Below are 20286 nucleotides of genomic sequence, written 5' to 3' on the forward strand. Positions count from 1 at the left end.
ACTAGGTGATTTCAACTACCCGAATATAGACTGGGATCACTACTCAAGCCCCAACACTCTAGCCCAAATGTTCCTAGAGTTCATCAACTCAAATGCCATGGAACAACTAGTCACCACTCCCACAAGAGGAGATAACATACTAGATCTCATCATCACGAACATGGGGTCACAATGTTCAACACCAGAAGTATACCCTTCACTGGTGAGATCAGACCATAAACTAATCTCACTGGAAGTCCACATTCCGCCCCCACCTGAGATAAAAAAGACCACAGTGAAAAACTTCTCAAAAGCCGACTTCACACTTCTAAAGGCTAGTGTGGTCTCTTTTATGGCCCCTAAGACTGCGGAAACCATTACTCAAGCCACTGAATCACTTACAAATGCCTTCTACCAGCACCTACAGGACTGCATGGATCAGGCAATCCCAAACAAAACAAAGACCCTTTGTACCAAAGGCAAGCGTCCAGTTTGGTGGACCCCAGCCATAAACAAGCTCTACAACAAAAGGAGGAAGCTACTACAAGATGGAGCAAAATCCTTAAAAGGGAAAACACCCTTGATCATTATAAGTAAAAAATTAAGATCTCTCATAAAATCATCCAAGGCAAATTTTGAGAGAAAAATCGCTAAGGACTCAAAGGACAATCATAAGGCCTTCTTTAGCTATGTTAGAAACCTTGGAAGAAACTCCCAGATATGCTCAGAATTAGTTCAAAATGATGTAAAAATTACTGAACCTACAGACATTGCCAACATACTGGCTGACAGGTTCAGTGCAAACTCCAAAAGGTGAGATATCTATACCAGAGAATTATAGCCCCCAAACATCTCAAATGCTCAGGTGAGAACTGCTCTCTCAAGGCAAAAACACAGCATCGATGGGACCAGATGGTGTCCCCGGATGTGTGCTCCACGAACTCAATGAGGAATTAAACCCGCAGTTAGGGCAGCTGTTTAATCTTAGCCTCACCTCAGGATACGTGCCTAAGGAGTGGCGACGGCAACTGTGGTCCCACTTCACAAGGGAGGTGCCTCCACCCGACCGAAATTACCGTCCCATCAGCTTGACAAGCTTGATCTGCAAAGCTATGGAGAGGATCATAATGGAACTCATAAATAAAGACATAGGAGACTTGCAGACTTTGGATCCGACACAGTTTGGCTTTGTCAAGGGCAGATCATGCCTTCTAAACCTGGTGGACTTTTTCGAAACAGTCACCAAGGCCATTGATGAGGGAAAGGCAGTCCACACAGCCTACCTCAACCTGGCAAAGGCTTTCGACACAATACCCCACTCAGGTATCATTGAAAAACTCATCAGCTTAAATGTAAACCTATACGTCACAAGATGGGTTGCAAACTGGCTAAGTGGCAGAACCCACAGGGTCAGAGTTGCTGGCGCCATGTCAGACTCAAAGCCTGTCACAAGTGGTGTCCCACAGGGCTCAGTCCTGGGCCCTCTCCTGTTCGGCATCTACTTTTCAGAAGTACAAGCAAACACAGGAGGATTATGGCTGACAAAATTTGCAGATGACTGCAAACTGGGCACCATAGTTGAGAACACATCTGACACAGATATCCTTCAGAAGGGTCTTATAGAAACGGAAAACTGGTGCCAGATTATGGCCTAAAGTTAAATGCCAAAAAATGCATAGTCATACCCTTCGGGAAAAACAAGGTTACCCCTAGCTACCATATAGGCGGCAACCCACTAAGCACAGAAGAGGTTATCAGGGATCTGGGTACCCAGGTTGACAGTAACCTTTCATTTGATACTCACATTGCCAAAGTAGTTAGAAAGACTTTCTACATTGCCCACCTGATCATGAAGGGATTCACATCTAGATCAAGGGAAGTCATCGCCCCCCTGTACTCATCACTCATTAGGCCAATGATTGAGTACAATGCCCCATTCGGAATGTATCTGACACGACACCTGCAGCAACTGGAAAGGCCCCAAAAGTTCCTCACCAAAAGGATAAAGGGTCTCAAAAATATGTCCTATGCTACCCGACTGAAGGAACTTCAGCTCTACTCAGTCGCTTACCGTCTGCTCAGAGGTGACCTGTGCCTGACATACAAGGCCATGTCCAACCCAGAATTAATGAACATGCTTCACCTCAAAAAATCTAGATCCCTCAGAACTACAAGGGCGGGAGACTTAAACCTTGACACGGTTATTAATAGGACATGCTGGAGGGACAGATTCATCACCCAGAGACTCCCTATGCTGTGGAACAGAATCCCGGTACATGCGAGGCAGAGCATCTCGCTGGCTTTGTTCAAGAGAAATCTTGACCAATGGATGGGAGATCGCAGATATACCCCAGGGATTATCTCAGTGTCACTGCTTGACAGAGGCAGAGCAAAATAATGGGCATAGTATGGGGTGGCGAAAGCCACAAAACTCTGACTAGGCTTATAAATGCCCTTGGGCAGATAGCCTAGTATAAACCTATGAAACTATGAACTAGGAGTAGATGAGTGCAGTGCATAGTCAGAAAAGCCAGGAGAGCACTGCACAGGCAGAATAGAAAGTACACCTGAAAAATAAACTGTGATACACAAAGTACAATGGGTGATACAGGAAAGGAAGGGTGAGCGGATTCAAGTCTAAGAAGTAATAAGGGGCTACACAGTAAGAATAAACTGGTTGGGGTTTAGCAGGAACAGATCCATGAGAAAGATCCATAAGAAGAATTTCTCACTTTGGGTACATTCACCTTCTTTGTTAGCTTATTTTTATCTTTTAAGTTGATTTTGCCTAAGCCAGGAACATTATGTTCTACTGTCCAATGCATAAATGACGTTTTATTAATGTCTCCCATGCTACATGCTGACCAAATGCATGTACAGTACACAGGGACAAAAAAATGAAAAACTAGACATCCATTAATACTATGCTTCCTATCTTTAGCTTTCGAGAGTTTTACGGAATATGTCAAATATCAACAAAAACAGAAAAGCTGCAATAAAACAAAGGAGTCCACTAGCCTCAAGATAAATGTAAACATCAGTGACAGGCATAAGAACATAAAAAAGAAGTTATGTCTTACCATAACGTTCCATCTGAGTTGTTGATCTTCTTCCATTCATCAATGATGGGGTACGGTTCCGAGCCCTCGAAACCAAGTCGGCCAAATACCAAGCTAGCATACACCAAACTCTCGAGCCATGTTACTACCCACAATGCCCTTCATCCCATACCTCAGATCGAGTTTGCAGAACATACAGTAGAAACACGTATTAGAAACAAAGGCAGATGCCATCTCTGCGCAAAAACCCTAACACACCAAAATGACCCGAAGATCCGCCAGGAGCCCTTGGCGGGGGAAGGTGGGAGGGTGTGATGAATGGAAGAAGATCAACAACTCAGATGGAACATTATGGTAAGACATAACTGCTTTATCTGAAGTTGTTAATCTTCTACCATTCCTCACTGATGGGACAGAGTCCTTAGCTACTACAGAATCTGGGTGGCCCTCATGGAAGAACATTCCGGAGTACCACAGAGCCAAAGGCAGCTCTTCCCCTGGAGATCCAATCCAGTTTGTAATGCTTGATAAAGGTATGGGGTTTAGCCCAAGTGCTGGCTGCACAAATATCATCCATGGAAGCCCTAGCATGAAAGGCGACAGAAGCGGCCACAGCTCTAGTGGAATGACGTTTAATGTGGCCAGGAGCTGATTCCTCCTCCAGAGAATAAACAAAGGAGATGCAATCCCTAAGCCATTTAGACAGGGTAACCTTGGATACTGCCGATCCCATTCTAGAGCCCGCAAAGGCAACAAAAAGCTGATTTGACTTACAAAATGACTTTGTCCTGTCCAAATAAAAACGTAACTGTCTGTGGACATCAAAGGAATGGAGACAGTATTCCCCTTTGTTGGTATAATTAGGGAAAAACATGGGCAACTCAATGGACTGATTAATAGAGAATTCTGAAACCACCTTGGGTAAGAAAGTGGGATTGGTGTGAAGTGATACTCTGTCCTTATGGAAAATCAAATAAGGATTCAATGCATAATGCTTGCAGCTCTGATACACGTCTGACTGAAGTAACCACCACCAGAAACAAGGTCTTCCAGGACAGAAATTTCACATCACAGGTTGCAGCTGGCTCGAAGGGAGGTAGAGCCAAAGTTTGAAGCACCCTAGACAGATTCCATGATTCCACAGGTTGCCTAATGGGAGGTCTAGAATGAAAAATCCCATTTCAAGAAGGTCTTACACAGACGAGAAGATATAATAGGAATTCCATCTGAACCATCATGGAAATTGGAGATGGCAGCTAGATGCACCTGAATCGTGGATGCAGAAGCCCCGTTAAGGAAAAGATCGGTCAGGTACTGAAGAACCATAGCTACTGGAACAGAGACAGGATCCAGAGACAGCTCTTGTGCTCACAAGAAAAAGCATTTCCACTTGTCTTTATAAAGTTTTCTGGTAGAAGGTTTATGGGAGACCAAAATAATATTTCATACTGGAGAAGAGAGTGACTCAAGCCTGGCTACTAACGGAAGTGGAGCAACCAAGCTGTCAGTTTGAGCGTGGTCAGATTTGGAGACGACAACCCTTGGGGGTTAGAAATGAGATCCTGACGGAAGTCCAGGATCCAAGGAGGTCAGAGCAGGTGTGGCTGAAGGAAGGGGAAACAAACCAGTCGAGGCCATCATTCTGCTTCTCAACCGAGTAGCTTTCCTAAAGACCAAGAGTATCAAGGGGATGGGAGGATAAGCTTACAGGAGACCTGCGGGCCAATGGTGAGTCAGAGCATCTCTCGGGGACTCCCCGTGCGGAGGAAAGAGGGCAATAGCTGCTGCACTTCATATTGGAGGGGGGAGGCAAACAAATCCCAGCAATGCCGGCCCCAGCGGCTGAAAATTTCCTCCGCCACTCTCGGGTTGAGAGACCACTCGTGAGGAAGCAGGATGCATCTGCTCAGCCTGTCCGCAATCACGGTGGAACTCCCCAGGATGTGTGCAGCAATCAGGAAATGGTTGGAAGCTATCGCCCACTGCCAAATTCTCATAGCTTCGCAGCAAAGGGGGTAAGATCTGGTCCCTCCCTGCTTGTTGATGTACCAGACCACAGACATGTTGTCGGAATGGATAGCAATCGGTCCGAGAGGATGAAGAGCTTGTAGCACCGGTAACACAGCTCTGAGCTCTAGAACGTTGATATGTAAGTCGACTTCTAGAGGAGATCACGTGCCTTGAACAGATTTTCCCTGAAAGTGCCCCCCCCACACCCTATCAGGGAAGCGTCTGTAATCACCGTGGTGTTAGGCTGAAGAGGTTGAAAGAGGCGACACCAAAGACTTTCGTCCATTCTCATCCACCAGAGGAGATCCTGTTTGCAGAGATCGGTGATGAGGATTAGTGCGTTCAAGGGGTGATGATTGTGTATCCATTGAGTTTGAAGAAGCCACTGTAACAAGCGCATATGAAGTCTGGTCATCAGAACAATGGGAATGGCTGCCGCCACGGAACCCACAGCCTGCAGAACTTCCCTTGCAGACACTTTTCTGCGGTCGAGTATGACTTGCACTTGTGTTCTCAGTCTTGAGAGCCTGTGATGAGGAAGAGATATTAGGCCGAGCTGAGTGTTGAACATAGCCCCTATGAATTCCAGTTGTTGTGAGGGCTGAAGGTTTGATTTTTCCCATTTGATAGTAATACCCAGAGACTACGCCAGAGACCGAGTGTAGCGAAGGGCCCTGGTCAGTAGATGCTTGATGGGGGTGGAGAGAAGCCAATCGTTCAGATAAGGAAACACCTGGAATCCGTGAAGTCTGAAGTGAGCTGTCACCACTGCTAGACATTTCGTGAACACTCTGGGGGCCGTCAAGAAACCGAAAGGCAGGGCTCTGAAATGAAAATGATTGGCCCCCAGCCGGAAGCGCAGAAGTCTCCTGCAGCGTTTGTCCATTTTGATGTGGTAATACGCATCCCGGAGATCTAGAGAGCACATCCACACACCCTCCCATAGGAATGGAAGGATGGATTGAATAGTGACCATGCGGAACTTGGTCTGTATGACTGACTCATTCAAACGACTGAGATCCAGGATGGGCCTCCAGTCCCCCATCTTTTTTGGCACCAAAAAGTCTGAAGTAGAACCCTAATCTGCATTGACCTGGGGGGACCTGTTGGATGACTCGCTTTAGAAGAAGCTTCTTGATTTCGGAAGCTGCCTCCTCCCTTTGACTGGGTGGTACGTCAGGAAAGGAGAATTGAGGTCTTGGAAAGAATTTGAGGGGAATGTGATAGCCTCTGGTGATAATTCTCTGCACCCATAGATAGTCGGTAATGGAGGACCAGGCTGTTTGGTGCAGAGAGAAAGGCACCCTGACTGCTTCCAGAGGAAAGCAATCGGGCAACGCTTCAAGAGCACTGATAGGGTCTACCGGAGAAAGGATCTCTGGAGCCCTGATGGATCTCTGGAGCCCTGATTCTGGTAACCCCCTCTGCCCCTAAAGGGGCATCTTCCACCGTCGGACCCCCCTTTGCCTCTGGAGGAGTCCTTGCCACGTGTATCATGAAAGAATCCTTGCGACTTCTTGTGCCACAACTTTCCACTCCTCTGGTTCCTGGAGAAGGAACACTGAGATTTGGAGAAGCGCAGGCCCACAACAGACAAGGTCTTTCCATCCTGCTCGCACCAGGCCAAAGTTTCCTTGACCTTAGAACCAAAGAGCGCAGAGGGCTCAATAGGGGCATTCAAAAAGGAAGACTTGAAGGAATCCGGTAGGTCAGAAATGCGCATCCAGGCATGATGTCGGACAACCACGCCAGCACCTGCTGCTCTAGCTGCTCATTCAGTTGCATGGGAGAGCAACCTCATGGAGGAATTCGGAATTGCTTCAAGGGTGGCAAGTAGGGAAGCCACTTTGTCACATGCTCCATCCGACACTTAACCCGCGAGGCTACCAGAGAGTTCGGAAATAAGGTCGCTCTGGAGTCTCGTAAAGTGTGCCAGGAAATTCAGCGAACGCACGTCAAAGGTCGCTGCAGCAAAAACTCGCTTCCCTAACCTGTCCACCGCCCAGGACTCCCTGTTGGGCGGATGAACAGCAGGTCTCTCTTCCACCAGGTTCTTTTTTGTGGCCACCGCCACAGCATCTACTGGCAAGCCTTTCGACCAATGGGGTTGATCCTCTGGAGGAGAAAGTATTTTATCTGATCTCCTGGGGATAGCTTCTACTGAATCCTGACTCTTCCTGCAGATGAGTTGGTCAAATTCATCATGCAGCGAGCGTGGAAGTAGGGGCCGGGAGCAGAAAGCTTGTAGGAATATGGAATCCTCCGGGGAAGGGGTGGAAGATTTCCAGTCACCCCACTGACTCAAAATCTCCAAGATAGCCCCAAAGGAAACATTGTCAGGGGGTGATCTAGGGGAACCTTCCCCATCATCGTAATCCATATCCTCAGTAAGGAACTCTTCAGATGAGTCCATGTGTTTTCTTTTGCACACCCTCTTTTGAGAGGGCTCTTCGGTGGGGATGTCTGAAGAGGCCTCGGAAAGGGGGGTGCTTTGGATTAGTAGTCCCCTGCTAAGTGCCGGCGATGGCGGAGTTAAGGGGGGAACCAAAGGCGGAGCTGAAGGAGGGGGATTGCTAGCTGCCAGCGCCCTTTCCATAATCCGGAATGCGGGCCCAGTCGAAGAGGGATGGGAGCCCAGAACCGGGGTCACACCCCGCTCTGAACGGCCCACCTCCGAGACTGGAGTTTGAGAAGGGTTCGGTGCGGATACAACTCTCTGATCCGACATGGGAACTGAAAGGACCGTCGGTGCCAGGGCCGGAACAGAATATGCCACCCCCAAAGCAAGGGGTTGAGTAAGGTGAGATGCTGTCGGAACTGACACCCACCAGGGCTTAGATGCTTCACGCATCATAGTAGTCGGTGCCGAAGGAAGGGGTCCCATTGAAAGCAATGGGCAAGGGGGCCTTGGAACCGAAGGATCCCCAGGTGGAGAATACGAAGGAGACGAAGGAGGAAAAATCCCAACACCCAGAGCAGAAAAGAGTCTGGAGATTCCTCTTGCAGTCAGTACCTGATCAATGAGACGAACAATGTCTATTTCGGAAACGCTCCTGGCAGACCTAACCGATAACCCGGAAGGGGATTCAGGCCGGTCCAGAAAGGGACTGTAGGCTTGTCTGGCAAACGGATCCACAGAAAATGAATACCTGGTCTGTGGTAAGGAACTCAACGGAGCCAAGGATTCTGATTTGAATTGCGTAAACGGTAAGGTCGGCACCGAGCGGGGGCTCGAAGTCAAAGTCACAATCGGGGTAGTAGTCAAAATCGGATTCAAGGTCGTTGGAGCCAGTGTCTGTAAAGGTGAGGTTGGTGCCGAGGTGTCCAGAACCAGACTGGTTGGAACCGAAGTAATCAGCGGTTCAGTAGTCGTTGGTGCCGAGCCCGGAACAGACAATTCAGACTTCCCAGACACTGCGCTCGGCGCCAAAATCGGTGGCACCGAGGCAGCGAGCCGATGCTTGGAGGAAGATCTACAGGCCTTAGATCGATGGGTCTTGCCCTTGTCACCGGCCGGTGAACAGGGGTCTGAGCGGGGACACTTCATGGCCTTGACTGGAGGGGTTGAGACCGCAGCAGAAATAGCCTCAGAGAAAAGAGAGAAAAGCAAGCCTTTCAGAATCAATTTGTTGCTCCATTCATTCAACATCCGTTGACTAAAACTCGCACAAATATCACATGGGGGAGTCGCAGAAAGGTGCGAAACACCCAAACAATAAATGCATTTAAAATGCAAGTCGCTAATCGGTAATTTACCACTGCACGATGTGCAGTATTTAAAACACGAAGTACATTTTTTCTCTGACATACTAGCACTCACTCAGACAAAAGGAGAGAGGGAGAGAAAGGCAAGACTACCAGCAATGGTATGAAGAATTACCACGAGGGTGGTAAAAATTAAGGAAAGGCAAGAAAATACCAACAATGGTAAAAAAAAGGAATACCTGTGGGTAGAGCTAGACTATAAGAAAGACACTAGTAGAAAAATTAGTGGAGAAAAGCACACTTTATATAAGTCAAAACTACTTAGCTGGAGAGCTCGGTGAAAACGCTGCTATATGGCTGTGCGGCAAACGAGATCTGGGGTATGTGATGAAGGGCATTGTGGGTAGTAGCGTGGCTCAAGAATTTGGTGTATGCTAGCTTGGTATTTGGCAGACTCGGTTCTGAGGGTTTCGGAACCGTACCCCATCAGTGAGGAATGGAAGAAGATTAACAACTTCTCTCTGGTTTTCAGTCAAGAAAGACGCAAAGTGGTGGTGGTGTTGTTTTGTTTGCTGGGTTTGCTGCTTCTAACCAAAAACAAGAAAGTAGACTATCGGTGTGTTGGTTTATGGTATATGATGGACCTTTTTGTGTTTTACTGTATTCAAGTCTTTGTTTTGTTTGCAACTTCGGGTGAGAATATTTTTCTGGCCTGGGCCTTGGCCTTTATCCTTTTGAGTGCGGAAAGACTATTTCTTTTTTTAATTTAAGATTAGAAACAGGACGCAATATTGCAATAGCAGACTGCAAGTTTATCTGATTATTCGTTAACCAGGTGGATGGTGGTGAACTCCACGTTCATGGAGTCACTTGTGGAATCAGATGTGACTTGACAGCACTGGATGAAGTTGGGTAAGCAGGCCGGTCCATGGACCCTTTTCAGTCACAACCTGAGCCACAAAGGCAAGGGAGTATACCATACATGAATGTTTCAAGTGTGACAGATTGCAATGCACTCTAACTCATCTTATTTCCATACCCTATCAAGACAGCTGCCAGTTACATGTAATGTAACAGTACACTGAAATAAGTTATTTTTAAGCCACAAAGAATTATCCATAAATAAAAGCATTGAGTGATAAAGAACCAATGTCTTATTCCCTCAAGTTAGAGTGAAAGTAGTATCAAGCTGTTACGCATCAAGGAAACAGGTTTCATTGGCAGTTAACAGGCATGCAGTCCAGGAGGCCACTGAGAAGCCTAGGCCAATTTCCCAATTACCCTAGAGTACAGTCTAGTTAAGCGACTTGCTCAGAGTAACAGATTATACAAATGCAAGCTAAGGAATAAAACCCTATACTGCATGAAGCAGCTTAACCCCCAGAGCTTTAATCTTTTGTACTAACTGCCAATTCTTGCAATAAAGAAAACACAAAAAGCCATACATATATATATATATATATATATATATATATATATATATATATATATATATATATATATATATATGAAAGAACAAAAAACAAAGTACCCAAAAAACTCCACATGGACAGAGAGAAAACAAAAACTAGCAAACTCCTCAAAGACACTGAATGAAAGTCAGGATAATACTCCATACCCTGGAACTCTGAGGTAGTGATCTTAACTTTGATCTTTCATGCTTCCCCAGGTAAACATATAAAACTTTCTTCAGCAAGATTATTATTTTTAAACAGAAAACTGTAAATTAAATGCACTTAGTCTTCTAGTTTTCTTAACATAGTTAATTATATAAGCACTCTTAAGTGGACACCAGCTCATGTCTCAAAACTCAGGGAAACAGCAATGTTACAAGAAACAAAAATACTAAAACACAATAACTGCAACCAACAGAATCAACAAAAGGTAAGCTACCCGGTAAGAATTTGCACAGTGCAATGCCAAGCATAATAGCTGAGCGTAATTCATTACTAAAATTGGCATGGAACGCACTGCTTTCACGCAAACAGAAGTTATACAAAGCGAACAAACTAACGTATTTTTAAGAAGAGCTTGCACAAGACCAATAACGCAGTACTCCTCCCACAACAGGCATCTAAATCTGACACCCTACTTTCCAGAAAGTTTTACTCAAGGCCAGTATGACACAATAGCACCAATCGGGTCTACATAAGGCAGCATTTGCCATGCTATGCTGTCATTACCTACTTCCGTAGACAAGTCCCTTCAGCTACTAAAAGCAGACTTAAATCTTCACAAAGTACAGACAAAAAACCTGAACTTACCACAAAGAATATGGTACCTGAAAACTAACAGGATGGAGCGAGGTGGGAAAACCAAATTATATATAGCCAAGGATGCTCAAAGATGCTGTTATACAAAACACCTCTTTCACTTCTCTACCTTAATCAGAGATGCACCTTCTAGCAGTGTCTCAAACAGTCCACTGAAAATCACAGGGGAATAAACAGGAAACATCACATAAGGAAACTGAGTAATCCTCAGGCTTAGGCATCTTGCAACAAAGAGCTCAAAAGTTGTTCTGCCTAGAACCACAGCATCAAACTTTTACTATATGGCAAAAAATAAGAACGCAGCAAAGATGCTGTCCAATAATGAATTTATACAGAAAGTGCCGGAAGCTACAAATTCTGGGAGAAAGTCATCAGTATCCGGATAAAAGCCTACCTTAGTTCTTCTCTTCCTCTATGTTTAAAAGTCGAGATTTACATACTTAATAATCTTTCATCTAATACATTCTTAGTTCATGTTTTATTACCTTCTATAAAACAATATTTTCTCACTTTACACATTCTGATTGCCTTGACATCCACTTCTCCCATCCATCTATAACACTCTTTTTATCATTTTTGCATATGGGGTCGGGGTATCACTTCAACAGTAACAATCATCAAAAGCCATAGTTCACAAACTTATATGCGCACACAAGTACAACAACAAGCAGCAAACGAATTAAGCAAAAAACAACCAAGAAGTGATCCACAAATCTTGAAAGAACACACTTTATTCCTCTGACGTCTCGGCCGTAGCCTTCAAGGAGTAAAGAGCTTGAAAAACATCCACAATATATATACTAGCAGATAATTAAACAATTAACTAATTAGACACAATCAAAAACTTAAAAGCACAAAACCATTAAATTAATGCCCTCCAGTTCATATCTTCATTTAAACTCTGAGGGTATAAAGTGACGAACTTTAAAATATAAATAGCCTCTTTGTATAATAAATATTGTTTAACATTATGAACATCAAAACAAGACACATTAATTTTTTCCAACACTGTGCCTTGTAACCCCTCATTTTTACCACCATGAAATTTTGCAAAATGCATAGCCACAGAACTTTCTTCTTTGTTATTAACAATGTCTCTGGCATCTTCCATTAATCTGACTTTAAATGCCCTTTTAGTTTCACCAATATAACATTTATTACATGGGAATTTAAGTGCATAAAAAACACCTTCAGAATTACAAGTAAAATGATTCCATGTATTAAAAATAACATTATTAGTATAAGGAAAATGCCTAACTATAAATTTACATGCCTTGCATTTGCCACACTTAAAAGTCCCACTGGACAATATACTACGTTCTAAACTGACAGAAGGCAAAGAAAATTTACTTCTCACCAAAAAATTATGAATATTCTTCCCTCTTCTATAAGAAAACCCTAACCTCATATTTAACCAAGAGGACACATTACTAAGGGAAATAAAATATTCCCAATAATATTTAACCAGTCTGGCCATTTCAGCACGGGAACAACCATAAGTTGTAACAAAATACAAAATATCACATCGTTTATTGGTTTCAAAACTAGACAGTAGTACACCTTTTATAAAAATTGTCCCTTGTTTTCCTACAATTATCAAAAAACTTTTTACAGCTTTTTTGTACCAATTCATTACTATAACCTCTTTGTTTAAACATCCCCATAGTTCTACTTAATTCTTTCTTAAATGAACATTCATTGTTACATAATCTAGAAATCCTCAATATTTCACCAAAGGGCAAAGCTTCTAATGTATGGGGTGGATGACAACTGTCACCGTGTACATACTGTATATGCCTTCATCAAATTTTCTATTGACTGATGTTTCCAAACTCTCACCATCTTTAATATTCAGAACAATATCCAGAAAAGAAATACTTGTACCCATCTGGAAGTCATCAAATTCAAATAAAAATCTATTTATATGTAATTCTGTAATAAAATTCTTAACTAAAGCCTCTCCATCCTGTACCAAAAAATTAAATCGATAAACCTATAGTATTTAATAACATACTTCCGAAAAAAATAATTTCTATACAAATATTCAAACTCAAAAAGGCCCATAGCTAAGTTTGCATACACGGGGGCAAAAGCTGCCCCCATAGCTGTCCCTTGTTTTTGTCTGTATAGACTTGTCATTAAATTCAAAAAAATTGTGTCAAACAAAAATGAATAAGTTCTATAATATACTCAGTAACTGGATAGTCACCTAGAAAAAACTTGACAGCCTCAATACCGAACTCATGACCGATATTCGTATAATTTACCTTCTATAAAACAATATTTTCTCACTTTACACATTCTGACTGCCTTGACATCCATTTCTCCCATTCATCTATAGCACCCTTTTTATCATTTTTGCATATGGGGTCGGGGTATCACTTCAACAGTAACAATCAAGAGCCATAGTTCACAAACTTATATGCACACACACACAGCTATGGCCAATTTGGTTTCTCCAATCCACCTAATGCATTTCTTTGGCATGTGGTAGAAAACTAGAGCACCTGGAGGAAACCCACATGAACAGAGGGAGACAGACTCTGCAAAGATGGCATCATAGCAGAGAATCGAACCAGGGAACTTCTTGCTGTAACGCAATAACACTATCTGCTGTGCCACTGTGGTGCCTCCTGTGCCATTATGTCAACTGTAAAGTAAAACTATCCCAACTGTAAATTAAACTATCCCTATGTGAGTATCTAATCTAACTATATACTCTGTTCACAAAGTCCCCTATTATTCAACTTCATTTACAGCATGTAAAATATATTCATTATGCAAACATACATTTCTATAATGTATTTCCAAATCAACGCACATGTAAAATACATTCATTATCCAACTGCACGTTTTTATAAATCAATTATTAAAGGTGAAATTTTAGAGATCCGCTGCATCTATTTTTTTTTCTTAATCTTACCACATCACCTTCTTAATCCTGCACTACTCAAGTTCAAAATGTGGTAAGTGTAGGAGTGTTCCGCTTCCATCTTCTTGTAAATGTATTAATTTATTATGGCTAACAAACACCAGAGGAGAGGAAACTGACCTTTATACATACAAGGTGTATTACATAAAATTGTTCACGGACAGCAAAATTGTCCAAGAACAAAATAATCGTGTTTTCCTCCTAAACTGTTTTTAAGAATGTACAATTGTAAATACTATAATTCCAATCTACTTTAATTTCTGTTTTATGTCTCAAACAGGTTTTGTTTGCTTCTGTAATCTGTCATCCTTTCTGATGGACAAAATGTTCTGTGGATGGTTTTTTTTGTATAAATCTTTCAAATGTGGTTTACTGAAATTGATTCTTGTATTAACGTCTTTTAAATATTTTTTTTTATATATTCAAAGTTACTATTCTGGAATAATAAGTCCCAGTAACTTTGTTGAACAGTACTTTGGTCAACATCGGTTTAAATCAATACAATTTGGTCCACTAAACAGATGAGATCAACAATCCCCGGGTAGGGGAATACACACTTTCCCCCTGGGGAATGAGCTGGCTGAGGAGGATTTAAGGAAGCTCCTCCACAGTTATAAGGCTATGCCTCCTTCTTTGCAGATCTTCACGTCTTGAGAGGCTTGTCCACAGTGAACCCCCCCCACCAAAAGGGGTCATCAAAGACTGCCCCCACCTACTCTCATGAATAAAACAGGAAAAGCTGAGCCATTCCATTTAGCAAAGATATGCTCAAGCTTGTTGCCTTAGCCATACAACTGGAAAAATCAAGATTACAACGGCACATGTAAAAGCTGGAAGCAAAAGGGAATGACAGCATTTAGAGAAGAGATGGGTAGACTATGTAACAGATGACCTGCTACTGTCAGGCACGAATGTCAAAGAAGGTAGAACAGTATCATCGAATTGAGAAAAGTGTTGACAGCTGACTTGACACCCTGACCCCATGCAAAAAAATGTGAAAAAGGGAGTTGATGATGACAATAATGATATAAAAAATAAGTGTAGAGGCTGTGGTAAGGAACTTAACCAGCTGTTTATTGACCATCATAAGCAAGGACTGCAAGCTTTTCAAATGCCTACCCCACAATAGAGGACTGAAATCGGAAGAGCTGAGGCTGACAGTTGATGGACTTGAGTACCAACGTGCCACAGAATTCATTCACTTGTCTATCATTCTCAATGCTTTAAGTTCTTTACAAATTAGCTAAATACAGTAGGAAGCCCAATCAGGTTCTCCTCATCCTTGGTGATGTTATAACTGCTGGACCTGAGGGGAGGTCTAGGAAGAAAAGTACCTGGGGTAAAATGGAAACACCAAGCACATACTAGTGAGATTTGAGGGAATGTTACCAGAGCACAAAGCAACTGAGCGACAGAACTGGTCACTGGACTATGAATTATGTAATTTTTTTACACCCAGTCAAAAATGGTTCCTAGGATTCACCTGTACTTGGCCACCTCATAATCAAATAAATTGAAGAAGTTGAGTGAAAGAGAAAATGCCTTCTGTGAAGGCGTGAACAATATCTGCCATTTACAGCTTTTACTTCCACATTCTGTACCGGTAATGACCCATGACCGCATAAGCACAGGTTGCACTGTGCATTCCCAACCCGTGCTAACTTATGAGGTGTAAGGTAAGCTTGGAATTTCTCCCTCCTACCTCTACTGGAGGGACGGGCTGTAAAGCTGATATGTGTGACAGTGCTTTACAGTATACTTCCAACTTAAAAAGAGCCTATTTCCTGAGCATTACATATAAATAAAAATGGTGTACAAGAACACAACAGTACAGAAAAGGAAACACACTAGAAAAACAGTCAGTATTTAAACAGTGAATAAAAACAAGGCTATATGCAACAAAGTATGAATAAAAACAAGTTTAAAATTTACTTTACTAAAGTATATATGAACCAGCAACTGCCCAAGTACCTATTTTTAAGTCTTCGAAAACAATCAGGCAGACATGACAGAGAAAAATGTGAAGTATAGATAAACACACACACAACTGTGGTAGCAAAATATAATGATTACACTTCAATGCGCCAAGCAACCTAACGTTACAAGCAACCGGCTGTTAAGGTTAAAAGCTGTATGCCAATCTCATTTACAGGATTCTAAATCCAAGGCCACACATAACCCAAAGTGTCCCTCTGTACCAATCCCATGTCTGAAGTCAAGTCTGATAGATATTACGAAACACTGAAATCTGACCAATCAATCTGGAGTTCAATAAAATTCTTTCAGATGCTGCATATACAGTGCAATGAAAAAGTATTTGCCCCCTTACTAATTTCTTTTTTTTTTTTGCATGTTTGTCACAAATGTTTCAGATCATCAAACAAATTTAAATATTAGACAAATATTAAACAAAGATAACCCAAGTAAACACAAAATGCAGTTTTTAAGTGATAACTGTCCAAACCTACATGGCCCTATGTGAAAAAGTAATTGCCCCCCTTGTTAAATCATGAAGCAACTGTGGTTAATCACATTTTTGGGAAAGCTGAATTCAATTTCACTAGTCACACCCAGACCTGATTACTGCCAGACCTGTTGAATCAAGAGATCACTTAAATAGAAACTGCCAAAGTGAAGTGGGCCAAAAGATCCCAAAAAGGAAGACATCATGCTGGGATCTAAAGAAATTCAGGAACAGATGAAAAACAAAGCAACTGACATCTATCAGTCTGGAAAAGGTTACAAAGCCATTTCTAAAGCTTTGGTCCAGCGAACCACATTAAGAGCCATTATCCACAAATGGAGAAAAAATGGAACAGTGGTGAACCTTCCCAGGAGTGGCCGGCCTATAAAAATTACCCCCAAGAGTGCAGCGACGACTCATCCAAGAGGTCACAAAAGAACCTAGAACAAAATCTAAAGAACTGCAAGCCTCACTTGCCTCAGTTAGGGTCAGTGTTCATGACTCAACTATAAGAAAGAGACTGAGCATAAATGGCAAGCATGGCAGAGTTCCAAGGCAAAAACCACTGCTGACCAAAAACACAAATGCTTGTCTCACTTCTGCCAAAAAAAATCTTGATGATCCCAAAGACTTTTGGGAAAATATTCTGTGGACTGACTAAACAAAAACTGAACTTTCTGGGAGGTGTGTGTCCCGTTACATCTGGCGTAAAAGTAACACAGCATTTCAGAAAAAGATCATCCATGCCAACAGTCAAACATGGTGGTGGTAGTGTGATGGTCTGGGGCTGCTTTGCTGTTTCTGGACCTGGATGACTTGCTGTGATTGATGGAACCATGAATTCTGCTCTCTACCAAAAAATCCTGAAGGAGAATGTCCGGCCATCAATTATGGACTTCAAGCTGAAGCACACTTTGGTTCGGCAGCAGGACAATGATCCAAAACACACCAGCAAATCCACCTCTGAATGGCTCACAAAAAAAAACAAAATGAAGGTTTTGGAGTGGCTAGTCAAAGTCTGGACTTGAATCCAACTGAGACGCTGTGGCATGACCTTAAAAAGGAAGTTCATGCTCGGAAACCCTCCAATGTGGCTGAATTAAAACAATTCTGCAAAGAAGAGTGGTTGGTTTGGCTTGCTGGTTGTTTCTGGATTTTGTTACAGCCAGTACCAGAATTTTACTCTTGGTTTTGGTTCTACATAATGTGGATGTTTTGCAACAGCAAAAACATGACATGATGTATGTTATTTAAAAACTATGGGTTTCATTATTGTAAGACAATGTTTATCGCACCTCTTCAAAAAAATGGTTTCTGCCCACTCGAACTATCGCAGAAACCTAAAACAAATAAATAAATGGCAATGATGACAGAAGGCATTGGCTCTGAAGGCAAACAAAAAAAGATGAGATGAAGGCAGCAGCAGGAAATGCCCCACTCATATGTCCACCACTGAAGACTCCTGAAATTGGATCTACAGCTTAGCAAAACCATACTGAAGGATCAATCTCCTTAAGAGGTATACAAGCCAATTTAGGAGGGATTACTGGGAAGGCATGACTATAACAGATAAGCTCCTAAATATCCCATTTGGCAATTTCCAATCACAAGACAAAATAATCAAGAGAGAAAAATTGACAAAAATCTGCATAGTGATGGTTCAGGATGTCCAAGATGGTAAGCTGCCAGCAGGCAGAACAAAACAGTTAGGAAACAGAATTGAGAAGGTGCTACTTAAAAACAAACCAGATACAGCTCCGACATCAAAATCATTCCAATTGTTTCAGCTAGTAAATGCATACCTGTTTACAACACTCAAGCATCTACCTGCAAATGCCAGACCATTTTTGGCAATATAAGGATATCAACAGAATAACAACAGCAGATGTAAACACTACACTTCCTCACAAAAGATCCAGGAATAAGTTACAGTCTGCAATGGGATATGAACCTAATTAGAGGTCTGAATAGAGTTTTAACATTTACTTATTTACTAATACAGCAGAAGTTTCATTTGACCTGCACAAGAAAAGTAAATGGGTGCTTGTTCATCTTTTATTTTACGTTAAGAAAATATAACTTCTTTACAAATAAGGAGTAGAGAGTGCCCTGCAAAAAATACTGACCGTCTCTCTAGTTTAACATTCAAATGATTGCTACTAAGTATGTCTTCCAAAAAGTACAACAGCCATTAAGTTTAGTAATGTTTCACAACTTAGATCACATTCAAAAGGATACATGCAAGATAGTGATTTAAGAATTCATGGTCGGATGCAGAAGTCGTCTGAAAGAAGTTCTCTCTGTACGCCTCAAACCAAGGAGTAGTAGCTAAGGGGAAAAAAGTCTATAATTAATACACAAATTCAATAAAGTGTGAAAATCATTGCAAGAAAAGAAATCTTTACTCAGTCAAACATGTATTTCAAACACAGAAAACTAGAAACTGCATGAAAATATTTTAAGAGCTGTCAGTGCCAAATTAAGAACAAATATATTCGCTCATCCATCTATCCGTCCACAGCCTGTTTTTATGACACTCAGCAAAACTGCTTAGAACCACTGATGACATTTAAAAACAAAACCAGCACAAAGTACATAACTAGTGCTAGCCTGAGTCTATCTTCACAGGGTTTGTAACACATTGGGACTAGCTGTTAAATGAGTGCTAAAATACATGCTAACAAAGAAAAATCCTCTAATAAATCTTGCACAAATAGAGAGCACAAATTCTGGCAGCATCTCCGTCATAGCAAGCACAACCACAAGCCAACAATGGGAGAATCCATCCTCAACCCCTTTTTCACGTTTTGCACATGAGGTCAGGGTGTCACTTCAGCAGTGACAATCATCTTGAGCCAAGGTTTACACCGCTGGATGGCTAGCCCCGCTGTGGTAGTTCATTCATACCAATCACTTGCACACACACTCACCTACAGTCAATTTAGAGTGTCCAATCCACCTACTGCATGTCTTTGGAATGTGGGAGGAAACCAGAGCACCCTAACGAAATCCTATGAGTGCTCGAAGGGCATGCAGACTCTGCACAGAAGGCACCCCAGCAGAGAATCACACCAGGGATCCTCTTGCTGTGAGGCGACAATGCTAACCGCTGCAACACTGTGGCCACAAATAAGCTTAAATATCACTAATAACGTATACCAGAAATGAAGAAATAGCACTATTTCTAAAAGTTTTTTTTTTTTTTTACAATAAAGGGTCAGAATAGAGTATACTGAGCAGCACTAAAGGGATAGATGACATGCATGTAATTTGCCGGAGAAAATTATATAAAAATATCAAAAGCTTGAGTCAAATGAGCAGTGCATGTTCTCGCTAATTAACAAGCATTAAAGGGGATAAGAAAAAAAATTACTAACAGATTCCTCCTATATTTAAGATGTTGCTTAAAACATGCCATAAAGTGCTATGGTAAAGAATACATGTATGACAGAACCATAATGTGGCAAAACCATTTGGGTAACCTGAGAGTCATCAGAAATTCTGATATTTACAGACATCAAAAAGGGGGTTGTGGGTGGATGGATGGATGAAGACACAGTCACAGGATCTAGCGCAGGACGATCTGCAGTAAAGTTAGGCAGAGAATAAACTACACAAACTCCGGAAGAAACAGACTGCAGCTTATGCAACATCTTCTGAAGGGAACTTGCCAAACCTTGTTGGACAATTTTGGCCAGTATATGTACAGGCACATGTGGTTTCAGTGCTCAGAAATAATGTTTATGACTGGACGGACCTAATACAGTCATGGTTAAGTACACTTTCTATAACAGTAGATCTTCGACAAGAGTCAATTTAACAGTGAACCAGATCACTTGAGTTCCAACTACCTTATCTGTGTTT

The 20286-nt window shown here is 42.1% G+C and overlaps 1 protein-coding gene across 1 annotated transcript in view; it reads right to left on the reverse strand.

Moving 5' to 3' along the window:
• TRAPPC8 (trafficking protein particle complex subunit 8) overlaps positions 1 to 20286 on the reverse strand; it is a 3178250-nt gene that overhangs the window by 2823021 nt on the left and 334943 nt on the right. Inside the window, exon 3 of the mRNA XM_044065843.1 lies at positions 18661 to 18750. Within this exon, the coding sequence (XP_043921778.1) occupies positions 18661 to 18750 (90 nt within the window). The remainder of the gene's footprint in view (positions 1 to 18660; positions 18751 to 20286) is intronic.

The sequence above is a fragment of the Protopterus annectens genome, chromosome 3.part0 (genome assembly GCF_019279795.1).
Source record: "Protopterus annectens isolate FY-2018-M chromosome 3.part0, PAN1.0, whole genome shotgun sequence".
Lineage (NCBI taxonomy): Eukaryota > Metazoa > Chordata > Ceratodontiformes > Protopteridae > Protopterus > Protopterus annectens.